The sequence below is a fragment of the Terrapene carolina genome, unplaced genomic scaffold (genome assembly GCF_002925995.2).
Source record: "Terrapene carolina triunguis isolate 2854851 unplaced genomic scaffold, T_m_triunguis-2.0 Scaffold66, whole genome shotgun sequence".
Classification (NCBI taxonomy): domain Eukaryota; kingdom Metazoa; phylum Chordata; order Testudines; family Emydidae; genus Terrapene; species Terrapene triunguis.
In genome coordinates this window covers 21,607,775-21,625,072 of record NW_020664417.1, presented here as the reverse complement: position 1 = coordinate 21,625,072, position 17,298 = coordinate 21,607,775, and the positions used below count along the sequence as shown (strand labels likewise).

The 17,298-nt window shown below is 38.9% G+C and overlaps 1 protein-coding gene across 1 annotated transcript in view; it reads left to right on the top strand.

Moving 5' to 3' along the window:
* Positions 1-17,298, top strand: part of LRBA (LPS responsive beige-like anchor protein) — a 558,096-nt gene that overhangs the window by 233,434 nt on the left and 307,364 nt on the right. Inside the window, exon 37 of the mRNA XM_024207579.3 lies at positions 4,980-5,146. Within this exon, the coding sequence (XP_024063347.2) occupies positions 4,980-5,146 (167 nt within the window). The remainder of the gene's footprint in view (positions 1-4,979; positions 5,147-17,298) is intronic.

Below are 17,298 nucleotides of genomic sequence, written 5' to 3'. Positions count from 1 at the left end.
CAGCTTTATTTGATATGTTTTTCTATAAACCAAAAACAAAATTATCTTTAAAATACCAGATAATCCCCTAAATTGAACTAGAGACAGGGAGCATCTACTAATTCACCATAACATTTGTTTTTAACAGCATATCTGGAATCATCCTGATGACAGAATATACTATTTGTTCCCCTCTCCACACTACCTTTCTACAGCTAGGTACATAGGGTGGTTTTCTCCTTTCATATTTCCTGCTTCACCATGGCTGGGACCAATGGCTGTGAAATCCTCCCCTAATATCTCTAAGCATTGCTGTTGTGTTCGTACATTGGACCTGTTCCCAAAACACCATTTAATACATGTTTCAAGCACCAAAGTGCTCTCGGAAGTAGAAATCTTGGTTTAATTTACTCATAGGTATGTATCGGTCTAATTACATACAACCATGTAGAAGTCTGCAGGGCATGTATTGGTAGTATAGTTTGCAACCATAATGGTTATCCAATAGAAAGCAGAGGAAGTAAATGTGTAATAATTTGTAGAACTGTAGAAAAGGTTCCATGCAAACAAAATCTTTAACCAGTTTACTCAAGATGAACATTTGCAAAATGTGCTGGTTTATATAAAAACAAAATATGCATCAAATACCTTTGATGTAGCTGATCTTCAGGTAACCTATACTTTTAGTTAGGAGGGGTTCAGGTAATTGAATTATAACTGTATTGGTACATGTACTTAAAAATAATTTATCGAATATCGATATGTGCATGTCATCGACACATGGTTCATGTTGTAACCTGGCAGTTCTTCTAAACCACTCATATCCCTGACCGATCAATTCTCCATTTTCCAGTTGCAAGGTGAATGGGAATAAAAGGTGAGGTACTTAGTACTATTCCTCTACCACCAGAATGGCAATTTCATTGGGTCTCAGAAGGCATGACATACTTGAGCATATGTCCTTTAGATAATTAAAAGGAAGACAGTATTAACCGAACAGGCATTACAACCCTTCAATTTGATTGTGTGCACTAATCATCTGGTAGCTGACTCCCAGACTCATTGTCCTTCCATGAAAGTAAAGAAGTTTGCATTGGAAAAATAAAACTCCCTTGAGTTAAACTGATGGTGCAAGCCTGCATTGTGGAGTTTGTTTGCTGCATTTACAGTCTCAGTAAGTGGCTTGGCAAGACCTCTCCACACTTTTCACTATAGCATCAGTTTCCCCCATATTTGGATGCTGACATCTGGAGACCTTAGAAAATGCACCCTCCATGATCCAAATGATCCCAGTGAAGTTGCTGATCAATCCATTCCTAATGTTCAACATGAAAATATGGTCATTTGCTTATAGGTCATGTAGATTCTTGTTGAGATTTTCTCTGTGGTACCATGTGCAGGATAATATGAAATTTGAAACTGGCAGAAGCCCTTCAGATGTAAAGCATGAGCCCCGGCAGATGTCAATCTTCAGATTAATGTATCTTCCAGATGCACAATCTTTCATTCAAAATTCAAAACTAACCCAAACTTTGAAACAGCACCAAGTGAATCATTTCCTTAGCCAATTCCTAAGGCTTAAACCATCCCAGATGACACAACTGTTACATTTCACAGATTGGTCTCATAGAATATCAGTCATATACTCTTTGCTACTTCTTTCTATTCTTAAACTCTCTAAATAGGAGTAGAAATTATGTAGCATCTACCTCAGTGAGAATGGTTAGAAGCAAAACTTAAAACTGATTTACTTGTAGAGGTTTAGCTAGTTTGGTGGGACAAACTGCTTCTGGTGGAACTGATGGAAATCAACACTGAGATTTGAAGTGTTGAGCTGTTTTTACCAGACTCTGCAACACATCAGGCTGTTCCAAACTCAGACCCTGACATTGAGTGTAGATACTTGCCAATAGTCATTTTAGCCAGGATACTACCAGGTTTTGAAAATATATTTGTAACTGTGGTCCTGGCTGCTGTCCCAGGGCTGCGTGGTAGTGGAAAAGACTTTTTCTAAAAACTGAGCATCTCTCCCACCTACTTAGCAGCCCCGTCACCAAAGCCCCTGCTGTCTGCCTGTGTCTCATGCATGGAGTCAGCTCTCTGCTCTACTGTCTTAAAGCTGCTTCTGTAGAATTTTGCTTAGATTAATAAGGGATAGAGGCATTTGGCAGGCACTGAGGGACTGTGGCCACTAAACAGCTGAGAGAGTAAACCTGCACATGAGCAAAGAGAGAAATCAGTTACAGGGTGGTAGGTAATGAGGGAGAAGCCATTGTGGGACATGAAGGTAGCCATGAAAGTTTGGGGAAAGGGGTGTGGAAAGCCATGAGGAGGAGGAGGAACCATGGTAGGAAGGATCAATTCTTTTCCCAATGATAATTTTTCATGTAAGATTTCAGAGGCCAATGGAGAATTAATGTATATTCTGATGACATTTTATTTTCTTTGTTCTCCCTCTCCTCCCCATGACATTTCTAAAAGTCAAATTATTGAACAAACAGTAGAATGTGCACACAAATCTGGCAGCTAAGGACCTGACGGCCCACTAATTTTTGGTTTATTTGGAGAATTTTTCCTGACAAAACTTTTCGGATGTTAACAACTATGCATGAGCAGGTGCCAAACATCTGAGAAACCTGCAGCAGCTTCTGCGTCTTATTGTAATAATGTAAAATGTTAATGAGCTTGTTGCAATTAAGATTCCTGCATAGTGTGATGTTGTAATTGTGATGTTTCTGCATGTTAAAGCCTGTCAATTTTCAAACAGGTTATGGGGGAAATAGTAAACTTTCAATTTAAAAAGATTCATCATGGTGGTTTGCTGAAAGAGAGATCTTACTAATTTTAAGCTAGTGACATACTATTGCTATTTTGTCCTATGTACATGCAAGTTTTAGGAGGAAGAAATGCCATTCGTCTCTCTTCTTTTGAATGTCATGTCTACACACTTAAATTCATTATTGGTATTTAATAAAGAATGTGTTCAAAATTGCATCAGAAAGAGATTTTTTTTTAGAGGTACAAGTTCATTATATCTTTTACAAAACGTTCTCGTTTGATTTCCATTTTATCATGTTTTTAAGGTCAAATGTGACTTTAATGTTCCATAAAGAGACAGAGATTGATAATCTGGAAAGAGTAACCCTCTAATGTGATTTATATATATGGATTTTATGTCAGATATGAAAAGTTGCTGTTCAAATTGTAAAGGAGGATCCATTAAAGAGCACTTTAAAACACTTTACTACTTAGCTTACCTTGGACACTTGTTTTTAGAATTCTGCTCTTTCAAGCAACTTAAATATAACAGCTTATCAAACATTTACTAAGTGCTGGTGAAGAGAATTCAAAATTGTCGTTGGTGCAGGATAGGTTAATATACTGGAAAAGACAGCAGTGTTTAAAAGGAGCTATAAAAATCTTGTTTAGAGGCGGTCATAACTTAGCCAACTTATTTTTTTTTTTTGGCGGGGAGGCGTTGGCGGGATGCTGGGTTTAGGAGTACAAAAGACGATTCTTGATAATGTTTAATTGAACTGGAAATTCTACTGCTTATGGTTCACACTTTCTGGATTTCTGTTCATCAGGTGAGCATTGTAAGAGTGATAGGAGAGTTAGAGAACAGGTGAAAGGCAAAATCTAGATGGAGAATTTACAAGTGAATTTGTAATCAGCGTATTCTTACTGTTTTTACCATTTAAGGGTGTCTGTAAAATTAAATGCTTGTTAACCACTGGTTTAGATTTTCATAGACATTTACATTATATATATTGGATGTATTTTAGTCATTTTCTGCATAATTGTTGCAATTAAAGAGAGTGACTGATTAAAAAGTACTTCTTCATGTGTGTCATAAGGCATAACTAACTTATTGTTTTATGTGTATATAGGTTTTGTTTGTTTTTAATACCTTGGTACCTAAACTTGGAAGAATTGTTCTAAAGTCTGCTCTGGTTGCTCTCCCTTCCTTCCCCTTCCCCCCCAAAAAAGGAAATTTTTCTTGTTTGTTTGTTTGGATAAACATTTGTGTCCTTTCTACTAACTAGATAATAGAATAATCCAATCATTGACAAAGGCTCAAGTGCTTTGTCTACCTAGCATATGCAATCTGTAGAACTGCCAGGTTGAAATCTGAGGAACAGGAAGTCTTAAAGTTGGGGGTGCAGGACTTTCATGACACCACATTAACAGGAAAATAAAGAAAAAAGAAAAAAAAACACCCAGGAAAGCAAAGGTTTTAGTTTTTATGTTTTTAGTTTTTCACCATTTAGTTTTTATGTAGTTAGTCTTTCTTAATGGTGTTAGGTTTTGACAGCCTTGAAAAATTAGAATATTCTTACCAACAGTTGTTGTATATAAAGTTAGTGTTAGCTTTCCACACTGGCCTGCTAATGTATCACAACCTTCTGGCTAGAGGAATCACCCCTACCGGTGAAAAGCTAGTTCAGTCTTCATATCCATTCAGTGTTTTTCCTCTTTGAAACTTCCAGCAAGAAAACTATATGTAATGTACTATCCAAATAGCGTATATAAGGTTTTGATTTTATTTAGGGGAAGGATCTTCAAAGGTACATATAGCAGTTAGGTGCCCAACCTCCATTCACTTAGAATGCAAGTTACATGTCTAACTGCTATCGGTGTCTTTTGAAGATCTCCCCTTTGAGACTGGCACTATAAAAAGCTACACTCTTGCAGTGTGATAGAATGGGTTATTCTGAAATGTTCTACTGTGTTGTCAGGTTAGTAATGTTTTAAAAATATCTTGAGGGAACATGGTGTAGTGGCTAAAATACATAACTAATCTGAGTTCTGTATTTAGCTCTGCTATAAATGTACTGTAACCATAGGTAACTACTCTGTCCCTCAAGTTTGCACATCTGTAAAATGGGGATAATTCTTATTTCTGAAGGCTTAGTAAAACTAATTGTAAAGTACTTCAAGATTCTTGATTGGAAGGTGTTGAAGTGCAAAGTATTAAAGTATTTATTTATTTTTCTTAGTCGCTGTGTGCCCAGTATTCTGCAGATAAACGAGAGGATGAAAAGATGTGTGATCATTTGATAAGAGCAGCCAAGTTCCGAGATCATGTGACTGCATCCCAACTAATACAGAAAATTATCAACATTCTGACAGACAAGCATGGAGCCTGGGGAAATTCTGCATCAAGGTAAAGATAGATCTTTAAGATTTGGCTTTTGTTCAGATATGATGGGATGATTTGGATTATGTCTTCAGATGAGGTCAAACCTAATGGAAAACTGGCATATTACAATTTTGTTTATTGTAAAACAATATATATATATATATATATATATATATATATTTAAAGAAAAATTTTGGAAGATACAGAGGATTTTACTTCAGCAATGTGTTATCTACAGTTGGAGATTAATCCATTTTTCTTTTTTCAGCAGTCTTGTTTACTCACAAAGCAATATTTGTAGTTTAGTGACTTCTCTAAATACCATTACCGAGGCATATCTGAAATGGTAAAAATACATTTGCTATCCTGAATGTAGAGAATCAGTGCAACATATATGTGAAAGCAACAACAAAATAGAAAAAAATTCTTCCCCAGTTGGATTTAAACTTTATCACTATGTAGAGCTCCAGATTTTTTTTCAAATTCCAGTATAACTGCATAATTTATTTTAAAAAAAACCAGAAAATACATGAATACATATGCCCTAAAATATTTTCTGTTATTGAAGCGTGGAATGGAATGTTTAACACCTGACCAATGGAAATTTATGAAGAGGGGTAATGTTGCACCCCTCGTCTCCAGGAAAGAGGAAAATGGTTTTTTACTATGTTGCGTTGTCTACTCGTACATTAGAGCAAAACACAACCAAATGAAAATTACATTGCTTTCATTTGGGAAATTCTACACAGATGGAATAGTCATTGCATTGACACCTGTTTCATTGTTTCTGCGCAAGTGAAGCTGATAGTTTCAGCTGAATATTTAAAATGAAAGTTCAAATCCTAGAATGTCTGATTAGGATTTAAAAATAAACAGAACGTGTCTTGGCTAGAACATACCACACTGGGTCCATTTGCCTCTTGAAATGCTGTTATTTGTATGCAATGCAATGAAAGGTGGAGGTAGGAAATGAGAGTGAAAAATTGAATATTTTTTTTTTGCCAATAATCTCAATTGTATTAAAAACAATTTTTTCACGTTCAACAATTTCTCATTTCATAATAAGTTTTGAAGGATATTAGATATTAAGTACTATTAATATTGAGGTTTTTATTATAGCGTATTAGAATTACAGGTTAGCCACAAACCCAAAATGTGGTGCTCAAACTGTGTTAAATATGGAAAGCCTTTATGAAAATGCTCTGCAAGAAAATAAAAAATAATTACACACTTAAATATTTCCTGCAAAGGTTGGTTAGTTAATCACTTTCTATGAACATATTATTTTAAGATTGTAACAGAGTCTCTTCAAACAACTTTGTAAAGCACTTCATACATCAGTGGCTCTTGAGTTTTCAGAGTATGACCTTAGTGTTTTGTTCAGTTCTTTGTGTTCCTTAGCTTAAAACACTTTCTGTCCTTAATGGCTTTTAAATAAGGAATATGAAGAACTCTTTGCCATTTAGATGTGTTTTGCTCATCATGATAATACTGGTATAGCGAGATAGGTGGAGCTGTAATTGCTAAAATGTACTGCACTCAGAGAGTGGATTAACTATTCTCTGATTTTCTTCATATGAGGCTTGCATAATCAGCTTGTAAATTATGTAGTGTAGAAAATATGGACATGATTATTTCTATTTTATAATAAATAATGATCTACAGTGAAATGGAAATATCACATAATGCACTTTGCAATACACTTAACATAATTCTAAGAAACTTAAATGGCATTAGAGAAGGGAAAAAAATCTTTATCGGGAAGGCAGAATGCATTTACCCACCATAAACCTGTTTTTTTTTTAAAAAAAAAAAGCACACAAAATGGTTGTCATCCTAATCAAAAGCTATATTAAAGGGGTTAAATTAATGGTTTACAGCATTATTTTACTTTCCCTTAAAGAATTGTACTAGTTTTTTGTCATGTAAAATCAATCTTAGTAGTACTTTTTAATATTTGGTTTGTGGTATTTTGTTTTTCATCCTCCTTTGGAATCCATATAATTGCTTGTAGCCATGGCTCTGAAGGCCTAATACTTTCCCATTAATGTCATTTATTTTGTTTCAATATTGATGGCTTTTCTAATGCCATACGATCAGTGGGCTGCAGTGCTGGCAGCTGGCCTGGGATCGGCAGTGGTTTTAATAAATCACAATCAGACTCATGCCATTACATCAATATTTTTAGTCAATTATAGAGAAGGTCAGGTGCTACATTCGGTATAGGAGCCCCAGCATGTGGCATTTGAGAAACATCTGGTACTGCAACAAAACTGCAAGCCGGGGAAAAAAGAATCCAATTTATCCCATCTAAAGAGACCAAATGAAATCTGCTGCTTTATGGATAACACAATGATGATTATAGCCATTTTGAACATGTTATACTTGCTAGACTTAATACCCTTTATACAGACATATTCCCTAAAGTTTCCATTCAATAAAAACTGAAAATGAAAATATTATTTCCTCAGAAGCAGATGTGAATTGTTGTTTCCTCACAGCAGGCATCTAATATCTTTTGACACATAGTGACCTGCCTGAATGCAATTTGTGTCTTAATATCCAGATTGTACCAGCTTTTGCCACATGAGAGAGAGTAAGCAAGCTCTTTTTCCTCCACTGGATTTGAAGTTCTGGCTATTGCCTTGGCATGCAAAGAAAGTATTCCTCTCACAGAGCTCTGATATCTGTGTGCCCTTTACTGTCATTGCATTTTTTCAAATGCTTAGAGATTTCAGGAAATAATGGGACAGACAAGTACCTGTTCATCCATACATTACTGTCACCTGGAGTGAGGCTCAGGTGAAAACTGAGAGAGCCTGATAAGAATGGTGGAATAAGCAAGAAAGAGGACACAAATGAACAGACTGGCAGAAGTAATTTTTTTCTGGTGCATAGAGCAGGCATTGTGTTTATTTGGGTCAGGAGACAAATCATCTTTCATGTAGATGACACCTGGTAAAGTGGCTGAATATAAGAAGGATGAGGAGAGATGATGGAGAACACTGGATGAAAGTCTCAGAGGACATACTACCCTTTTCTCATATCGTCCTTCATTGCATTCTAATAGGCTGACTAATGTACCATGGAAATTCATTCTTGGTATTAGAGGGGAAAAGGGTGGTACTCTTCTCAGAAAAATGCAAAGGTAGAACTGCAGACATAAATTATTTTAGAAGCAATAAGGTTTAGGAATTTTTAAGAGAACCTCTGTATATCAAGATCTCTGAATGCTTTTGATTAGTTTAGAAGACTGAGTTTAGGCTCAGGTTTCGGTTGCTTAAGAAACTCTGTTTCAGATTGGTTGAATGTGTTCTAATGGATGCCCTCAAGCAAGAGGCGTCTCTGCCTTAGAGACATTCATCTTTTTTCTGTGTCACAGGCTTGCTGGTAAAAATCTTTGTGATGCTCTCTCCAATTTTTCTTCAGTAAATCAAATCTTCCTTCTTTCAAAAAGATGAATGCTGTAAGGTTGGGGTGTTATAAAAAAAAAATCAATGCAGGCAAAATTGAAACAGTATGCCTCTGTATTGATTGGCCTTGTGAAATCGAAACTAACAGCTTTGTAACTGTTCCAGTGGACAGTTAGCTGACCTGTAATGGATAAACTATCAATATTAGCATTACTATTTTATCTTGTAGTATGTCATTTTAGAATCCAGAGTCGAAGGAAAGAGAAGGGTTGAACTGAATTTTTAATGTTACTTGTAAGAAGTAACCACATTCTTTCTCTGTATAGTTGTTGGTAGATAAGTGACATATGTTTTTGTTCTGTTTTAAAACACAGTATTACTTTAAAGAGAAATGATTATTTTTAACCTGTTCCCTTTGGCATTTGCTATAAAATGCATTTCAAAATATTTGTTTTTTAAATAAAAAAAGAACAAGAAAAAACTCCAAACAAAATAGCACCAAGAGCTTTGCTTATCAGGGCAAATGTAGTTTTATTAGTCTAAAAATTGAGAATATGATGCACCTTTTCCCCCATCTGTAGTAAATTTTATGACTGAGTTTATTAATAAAAATTACAAAGTTTCAAGATGTTCATCATAGATTTATACAGTGTACTCTTCCTAAAGGGGTATCAATGCACAGAATTTTAAAAATGTCCCCATAAAACACGTAGTGATGAAGATGTATAAATTTTCCCCTTTCTTACTGGTTCACATGCTTTTCATTCTGACTCCTACCTGACCCTGAGGATCTTGCGCTTGACATCAGTGTAAGGCAACATTCATTGCTTTCTTTGGAGCTTTGATGATGCTAGGAAATTCTTTATAGCCTACAATGACAATAACATAGTGAAATGGCTTAATAAACCTAACATTTTTCCTATTTGTCTCCTGCCCTGTGTCCCCCTTCAAAAAATCCAAATCATTAGCAAATGACGTGAAGGTGGGGTGGGGGACGACTAATGTAAATGTCAAATAAAGAAATAAGTGCTTTTATGAAATAAGTAGGTGTATAGAAGTTAGTGTTTAAATGTATTTTTGTATGTGTATGTCAATACATATGCAGTAACTCCCTGTGAATTGTGGGAGTGCTATATTTGTAGACAGGCCTGAGGCCAAGTACCTTCAGCCATTATAAGTGAAAGTTCCTGTACAATCACACTCTATCATGTTAAAATGCCTTTATAAAATATTTTTATATAATTTTATTATAATTAGTTCCAAACAATGTTTGGGTTACAATGGATACCAAGAGATTGGAATTTTTACACAGCCAGTCAGATTTCTCCTTACACAATACCTTTTTGATAAATAAACTAAATGTGTAAGAGGCTGCTGAAAGATCTAATGGACACCTGATCTCTGTCTCTCACCAGAAGGAGAGTGTAAACTGTAGAAGTACTGTAAATACTCGTTCATAAGCTGAATATTTTTGGTAAAAAAGTGATGCATCAGAGAGCAGGAGTCAGCTTATAAACGGGTCTACACCATAATTTGATGATTTTAAACTCTATGGAATCATTGAATTGAATATCTAATACATTGTCGTTTTGTTTACCTGTGGTGCCACTTCCCACAGCTCCCATTGGCTGGGAACGGCGAACCTCGGCCACAGGGAGCTGAAGGGCTCCATGCCTGCAGACGCTCCAGGTAAACAAAACATCCCGACCTGCCAGTGGCTTACCCTGATGGGCTGGGAGCCAAAATTGTCCAACCCCTGGAATATAGGGTCGGCTTATGAAAGGGTCATACAGTTTTTGCTATTTTTACTTATCCATCTTGGGGGTTTGGCTTATAAACGAATGGGCTAATGAACGAGTATATATGGTAAGTACAATCTCCGTGTCATGCTGAGATCTACTGAGACTGTGAAGAGATTCAAGTTTGGAGTTTTCACCATCACCTTCTCAATAACTTTTCCCAAAAAGGGAACAATTCAACTTCAGCCCCATCTCAAGAGTTTTTTAGTGCCAGGAAAAGTTTTCTTAAACAGGGACCTAATTATAACTTGCTTTAGGGCTATTTGCAATTTGCTTTCACAAGGGGGAGACTTTGGCTGTTTCTATAACAAACAGACCCAGTCCCACCACCTTAGTTTTCACTAGTCATCTGAGAAGCGGTCATTTTAGTGGTGTTTGAGAGGCTGAATAAAGCTTACCTAACGGATCCAGAGCCACCATATGTGAAACTGAATGAAATACCACCGGAGAAGAGGGGGAGTTCTTTTCCCTTCCTGTTCTGAAACTGTATAGTGAGTTAAACTGTCAGTGAACCAATTCATCTTATCTGAAAAGTAGATGTAGGTGAGGCAGGGAAGAGAATAGTCACTATAAGAGATTCTTTATTCCATTACTCAGAACAGTGTTACTTGTCTAAATCTCGTAGTAGAGGGAAAGGAATAATTTCTTAGCTTCTAAGTTTCCACCTCAGTACAAAATACTGTAAGGGGAAAAAAAATCAGTTGCAATTCACAAATACAAAATGGAGAATAACTGGCTAGGCAGTGGTACTGCTGAAAAGGATCTGGGGATTATAGTGGATCACAAATTGAATATGAGTTAATAGAGTGAGGCTATTACAAAAAAGGCAGATATTTTTCTATGAAGTATTAACAGGGGTATCGTACACAAGACATGATGGGAGGTAGTCGTTCCACTCAGCATTCATGAGCTCTAAGTTGGAGTGTTTGTGTCCAGTTTTGGGCACCACACTTTAAGAAAGATGTGGACAAATCAGAGACAGCCCAAAGGAAAGTGACAAAAATAGAGGTTTAAAAAACATGACCTATCAGGCAAGTTTGAAACAGCTGGGTATGTTTAGCGCAGAGAAGAGAAGGATGATGGGGTGACATAAAACATGTAAAAGGCTATTATAACAAAGACAGTCGTCAATCAAAGTAATCAGCTTAGTTTGCAGCAAGGGAGATTTAGGTTATACATTAGGAAAATTTTCTAACTATAAGAATAGTTAAGCACTGGAACAAGTTACCTACAGAGGTTGTGGAATCCCCATCACTGGAGCTTTTAAAAACAGGTTAGACAACCACCTGTCAGGAATGGTCTAGGTGTACGTAATCCTGCCTCAATGGACGGGGATTGACTAGATGACGTTTTGAGGTGTCTTCCTGCCCTATCTGTGTCTGATTGGTTTCAGACTATTTTTTGTTACTGTTTGTCATTCCCTGTTACTCCATCTGTTGCAGATTCACTGTGCACTGTAGTGACTTGCAAAGCCAGTTAAGCAGAGGTGCCTGGGACTGATGGATTGATGGGTGTGGTCACAAGACATCCAACTAGGCCATCAATTCAATGGCCTAATGGTGGACATCGTTATCTTTCGGTCGCATTTAGGACCCATTGAGAGTCCACTGATTTCCAAGAGTGCAGACAATTTGAACAGGCCCATAGTGCTGACAGAAGCTGAGGTCTGACCTCAGGCTAATTGTCTGGCTATGCCGAAAGAATGACAGGACCTTACCAACCACCCCCACTCATAGGAGGGGTTAAGGTGGACTATAATGATGGGGGGTTGGCTCCCTGCTCTATCAATCAGGGGAGTCCCCAACTGCCCCCAGCTTGTTCAATTACCAGCTATGCATGAGGTACATGTACTCTATTTCACTGTATCATTCTCGGAGAGCCAGTTTGTATAGGATAACAACTGTTTCCTGCTGCCAGCAAATGTAGTTAGTTCTGTAGCTCAAGTGGTAGAAGTCTGTGTTGCAGGTTTGGGTTTTAAACTGGAGCTTGTTAGAACACTTTGGACTAAAAGAGAGGTTATTGCATCAAAGCCAAAAAAAAACATTTTGTGGAGACAATTTGGTTTTGACAAAGATTTTGTTTAAAAGGTTTAGGGGGAGCGGGGAAGTAGGAGAGAAAGAGAGAGAAACTCACACTCTAACATGTTTATTAGGGCACTGGTCTAGGATCTTCAAGTCTCTGCCTGATTTAATGATCTGGGATGAAAAACTCGGAGAGCACTTTATTCAATACACAATATTTTAAATTATTTGTCTATTAATCAGTGGTTTTCCATATGGTGTCTCTCTTTTAATGCAAATTTAATATTTAATTTTGGCTACTAGGCATTTTCATTTATGGTAGCCCTCGGTATATGCTAGGTACTTTCCAGATACCAGTGGATTATGGTGCCTTTTCCAAGAAGCTTACAAAGTAAACAGAGATTAGGGAAAGCAGAACAATTTTAAGTACATCAGCTTGATTCACTGTAAGCAGCATGGCATAAATTGGCCTTTTGAAAGGAGTGTAAGTATTGGTGGCATAGTGTCCACGTGAATGAACTCACGCAGGCTGTACCAGGCATAGACTCCTTCACGAAAGGAAGCAGTGAGAAGCTGGCAAATAGGTGGATAAGACTGGGAACACTGGGAGCAGAGTGGGAGGGGATGTGACAATGCAAAACTTGGCAAGGGAGGGTAAATAGGGTCTGTTCTGTGTCCAGTACCATTTATAATGTAATGACTTGGATAATAGAGTGGAGAGTATGCTTTTAAATATTTGTGGATGATACCAAGCTGGGGGGAGTGGAGCGGTTTGGAGGGCAAGATTAAAATGCAAAACAACTTTGACAAATTGGAGAATTGGTCTGAAATCAACAAGATGGAATTAAATCAGGGGTCACATCCAGCCCTCCAGACATTTTAATCCAGCCCTCGAGCTCCCGCTGGGAGCGGGGTCTGGGGCTTTCCCTGCTCCAGCTGGGAGTGGGGTTGGGGGCTTCCCTCGCTCCGCACGGCTCCTGGAAACAGTGGCATATTGCCCCTCCAGCTCCTACACTTAGGGGCAGCCAGGGGGCTCCGCACGCTGTCCCTGCCTCAAGAACCGTCCCCGCAGCTCCCATTAGCCGGGAACCACGGCCAATGGGAGCTGCAGGGGTGGTGCCTGTGGATGGGGCAGCTCGCAGAGCTGCCTGGCTGTGCCTTTGTGTAGGAGCCGGAGAGGGGACATGCCGCTGCTACTGGAGCTGCATGAGGTAAGCGCCACCCAGAGCCTGCACCCCTGACCCCCTCCCACCCCTCCAACCCATTGCCCCAGCCCTGATCCCCCTCCCGCCCTCCGAATCTCTTGGTCCCAGCTCGGAGCACCCTGCACCCCCAGCCCCGCATCCCCAGCCCACCCCCAGCCGGAGCCTTCACCCCTTCCTGCACCCCAACCCCCAATTTCGTGAGCATTCATGGCCAGCCGTACAATTTCATACCCAGATGTGGCCCTCAGGTCAAAAAGTTTACCCACCCTGAATTACATAAAGACAAATGCAAAGTAGCAAACTTAAGAAGAAAAAAAATCAAATGAACACCTACAAAATGGGGAATTACTGGGTAGACAGTAGTACTGCAGAAAATGATCTTGGGGTTATAGTGGATCACAAATTGAATATGAGCCAACAATGAGATGCAGTTGTGTATTAATAGGGATGCCGTGTATATATAAGACATGAGAGTTAATTGTCCATATCTACTGAGCATTGGTGAGGCCTCAGCTGGAGTACTCTGTCCAATTCTCGGTGCCACACTTTAAGAAAAATGTGAACAAACTGGAAAGAGTTCAGAGGAAAGCAACAAAAATGAGAAAAGATTTAGAAAACTGGACCTGTGAGGAAAGTATTGAGAAAAGATGACTGAAAGGGAACCTGATAATGAACGCCCTGCATCTTTAAGCGGGCGGGTATTTGGCTGGCTGGCGGAATGAAGGGAAACAGTGCTTTATGGCGGGGGGGGGGGAGACTTGCCAGGGCTGGGAGAGAGGCGCCCCTCCCCGCTGGTCCCAGCGCAGACCTGCCCTGCACTTGCTGCGGCCGGGGGAGAGGAGCCCTTCCCTCAGCCCAGCCCAGCCCAGCCCCGGCCCCGAGCTGCTGCAATGAGAGAGGGCTGGGGGGAGTCCTCTCTCCCCACCGCAGCCCCTGGGCAGCCTGCACCCCAAACCCCTCATCCCCGGCCCCACCCCAGAGCCTGCACTGCAAGCCAGAGCCCTCACCCCCCCGCACTCCAACCTTCTGCTCCAGCCCTGAGCCCCGTCCCACATTCCGAACCCTTTGGCCCCACCCCCACCACATGAATTTTGTTATGTGCACCAATATGGAGGTGATGTGTCACACATCACCTCCATATTGGTGCACATAACAAAATTCATTCCGCACATGGACGTAAAAAATTAGAGGGAACACTGGAGCCAACCCTGTATTCTTGTAGCCCACCTTAAATCCTCCTATGAGGTGGGGTGGATGGTGAGGTCCTGGCGATGGATTTGCTGGAGGGACCTGGATGGAAAAAGAGGGAGAGCTGGTAAAAGCCCCCTGGGTAATAACCCCATTTTTATTCTGTAATCTGCACTGTACACTTTTATCTGCGGAGTAGTGCCAGATATCTAATAATAAAGTGTGGCCTGATTAAACCCATGTCACATGTTTCTTGTCCTCCTTTCGGTATAGCCTAATCGTTTTCAAATATGTAAGGATTGTTTTAAAGAAGATGGCAATTGTTCCCCATGTCCTCCTAAGGTAGGACAAGAAGTAATCTTCAGCAAGGGAGATTTAAGTTAGATATTAGGAAAAACTTTTTAACTATAAGGATAGTTAAATATTGGACTAGGCTTTCCAGGGAGGTTGTAAAATCCCTGTCATTGGTTGTTTTTAAGAACAAGTTAGACAAACACCTGTTGTGGATGGTCTAGGTATACTTGGTCCTGTCACAGTGTAGGGGGTTGGATTAGATGATCTCTAGGCATCTCTTGTGGGCCTACATTTCTGTAATTTTATTATTCTAAATCAGGAGGAGCAGAGTTAATATAGATTTTTTGAAGGTGGTGATAAGAAATGTAAAGTTTATTTGTTAGCAGACAGACACTAGAGACAGTTGGAGAGGAGAGTGACATGAATTAAATAACAAAAAGTAAGGGGAAGAAAGATTACTTCAATTTAAACAAAATGTAGCCACTAAAGAGGGTCAATGTGTTTTTGGGAGGCCAGAGAGTAGGTTGTTATGACCAATCAGGGTATGTCTCCAAAGCAATTAAAAACCTAGGTGGCCCCTGCCAGGCTGATGGGCTGTTTAATTGTGATGTAGACCTTCAGGCTCAGGCTGCAGCCTAAACTCTGGGACCATCCCACCTTGCAGGATCCTGGAGCCCGGATTCCAGCCTGCAAGCCAGAGTCAGCTGGCACAGGCCTGCCAAAGGTATCTAATTGCAGTGTAGACATACCCTAAGATAGCTTACAGCAAAGGCCTGAATGAAAAATTTGTCTGTGGGAATGGAAGGATCCTGGATATTGGATATCCTGGATATTGAGAGCCAGATTTAGATATTGCCTGAACGGTGTATATGACGGAAATCAAAATTAACCCCAAAGTTGCAACCCTGAGTAATGGGGAGGATGCTGGTATAGGCAGTGGTAGGAATTGAATCCTAGTGTTTGGAATAGAAAATATGTACTTTGGTTTTGGCCACATTCAGTTTAACAAGATCTCCAAGAGTTATCTGAGAGAGAGGGAGGCCGAGATGTGGGATTGAATGGAAAGGGGAGAGATCGGAAAGTCATCAGCATAGAGACAATAGCTAAAGCTGTGTGAACAAGTGAGATTCCCCCATATGCAAAGTGTGAAGTGAGAGGAGCAAAGAACCATTGACAGAGGTCTGAGGCCACCACAAAGAATGCGAGAGTGGAAGAAGAATACCCACCAAAAGAGATACTGAAGCCTTGTGTAAACTAGAGAAGGTTTGCCTCTCTAGCTATACTGGTTCTCCAAATGAAATAAGATGTACTGGCAAATACACTTTTTTGCAAGTATAACTGCATCTATACTAGGGCTTTTGCCAGTATAAAGCTGCTGTTTAAACAAACAAATAAAAAAATCACATCCCTAATTGGCATTATTACTCTGGCAAAAGTTTCCAATGTAGACCTGAAACTGGCATAAGCTATAGTGATATATGGATGTTACACCAGTATAACTGCATCCATATTAGGGTTTATACTGGTATAGCAATATCAGTAATAATAATAATAATAATAATCACCCCCATAACTGATATAGCTATACTGCTGTGAGTTTCAAGTGTAGACCAGACTTGAAAGAATGGTCAGATGCAGGAGAGAGAACCAGGGAAGGACTATTGAAAGCTCAGTGAGGATAAGATGTCAAGGAGAAAGTGATGAATAAGGTCAAAAGCAGCAGAAGAGGAGGGAGGAGGAGTGGATAGATACTTTACATTTTTTTGCTTCATTTTGCATTGCTTTATGTTCTAGAATGACCATTTAGAAAAAATGATGTTCTGTGATTTACTTGGATTTTTGGCATATGTTTGTCTTAATTTTATAGCCAGTTATTTGTTTAATTTTTAAAAATATATATATATTATAAATATATTTAGTCCTTGAGAAAAATGATAGATTATATCAGAGGTTTTTCTAATCTAGTTTTTCTCTTTCAACATTTTAAAGCTGTAAAATTGCTAAAATGTTCCTTGACTTATAAGTGGTATCCATACAGACGTATTACTTGCTGTAGAAAGGTTAAGATTAACACTGCAGAGAGACTGAGAATTGATGAATCTAAAGAAAATGGACATGTTGTACAAAACAGGAGTGGGAGGAATTGTTAGAAAATCATTTTATGATAACATTTACCTTTCATAGTATAAACATTGTCGCTGAGATTACCAAGAATAACAATAATATGACAAGCATATGAATAGCTGAATTTACTAC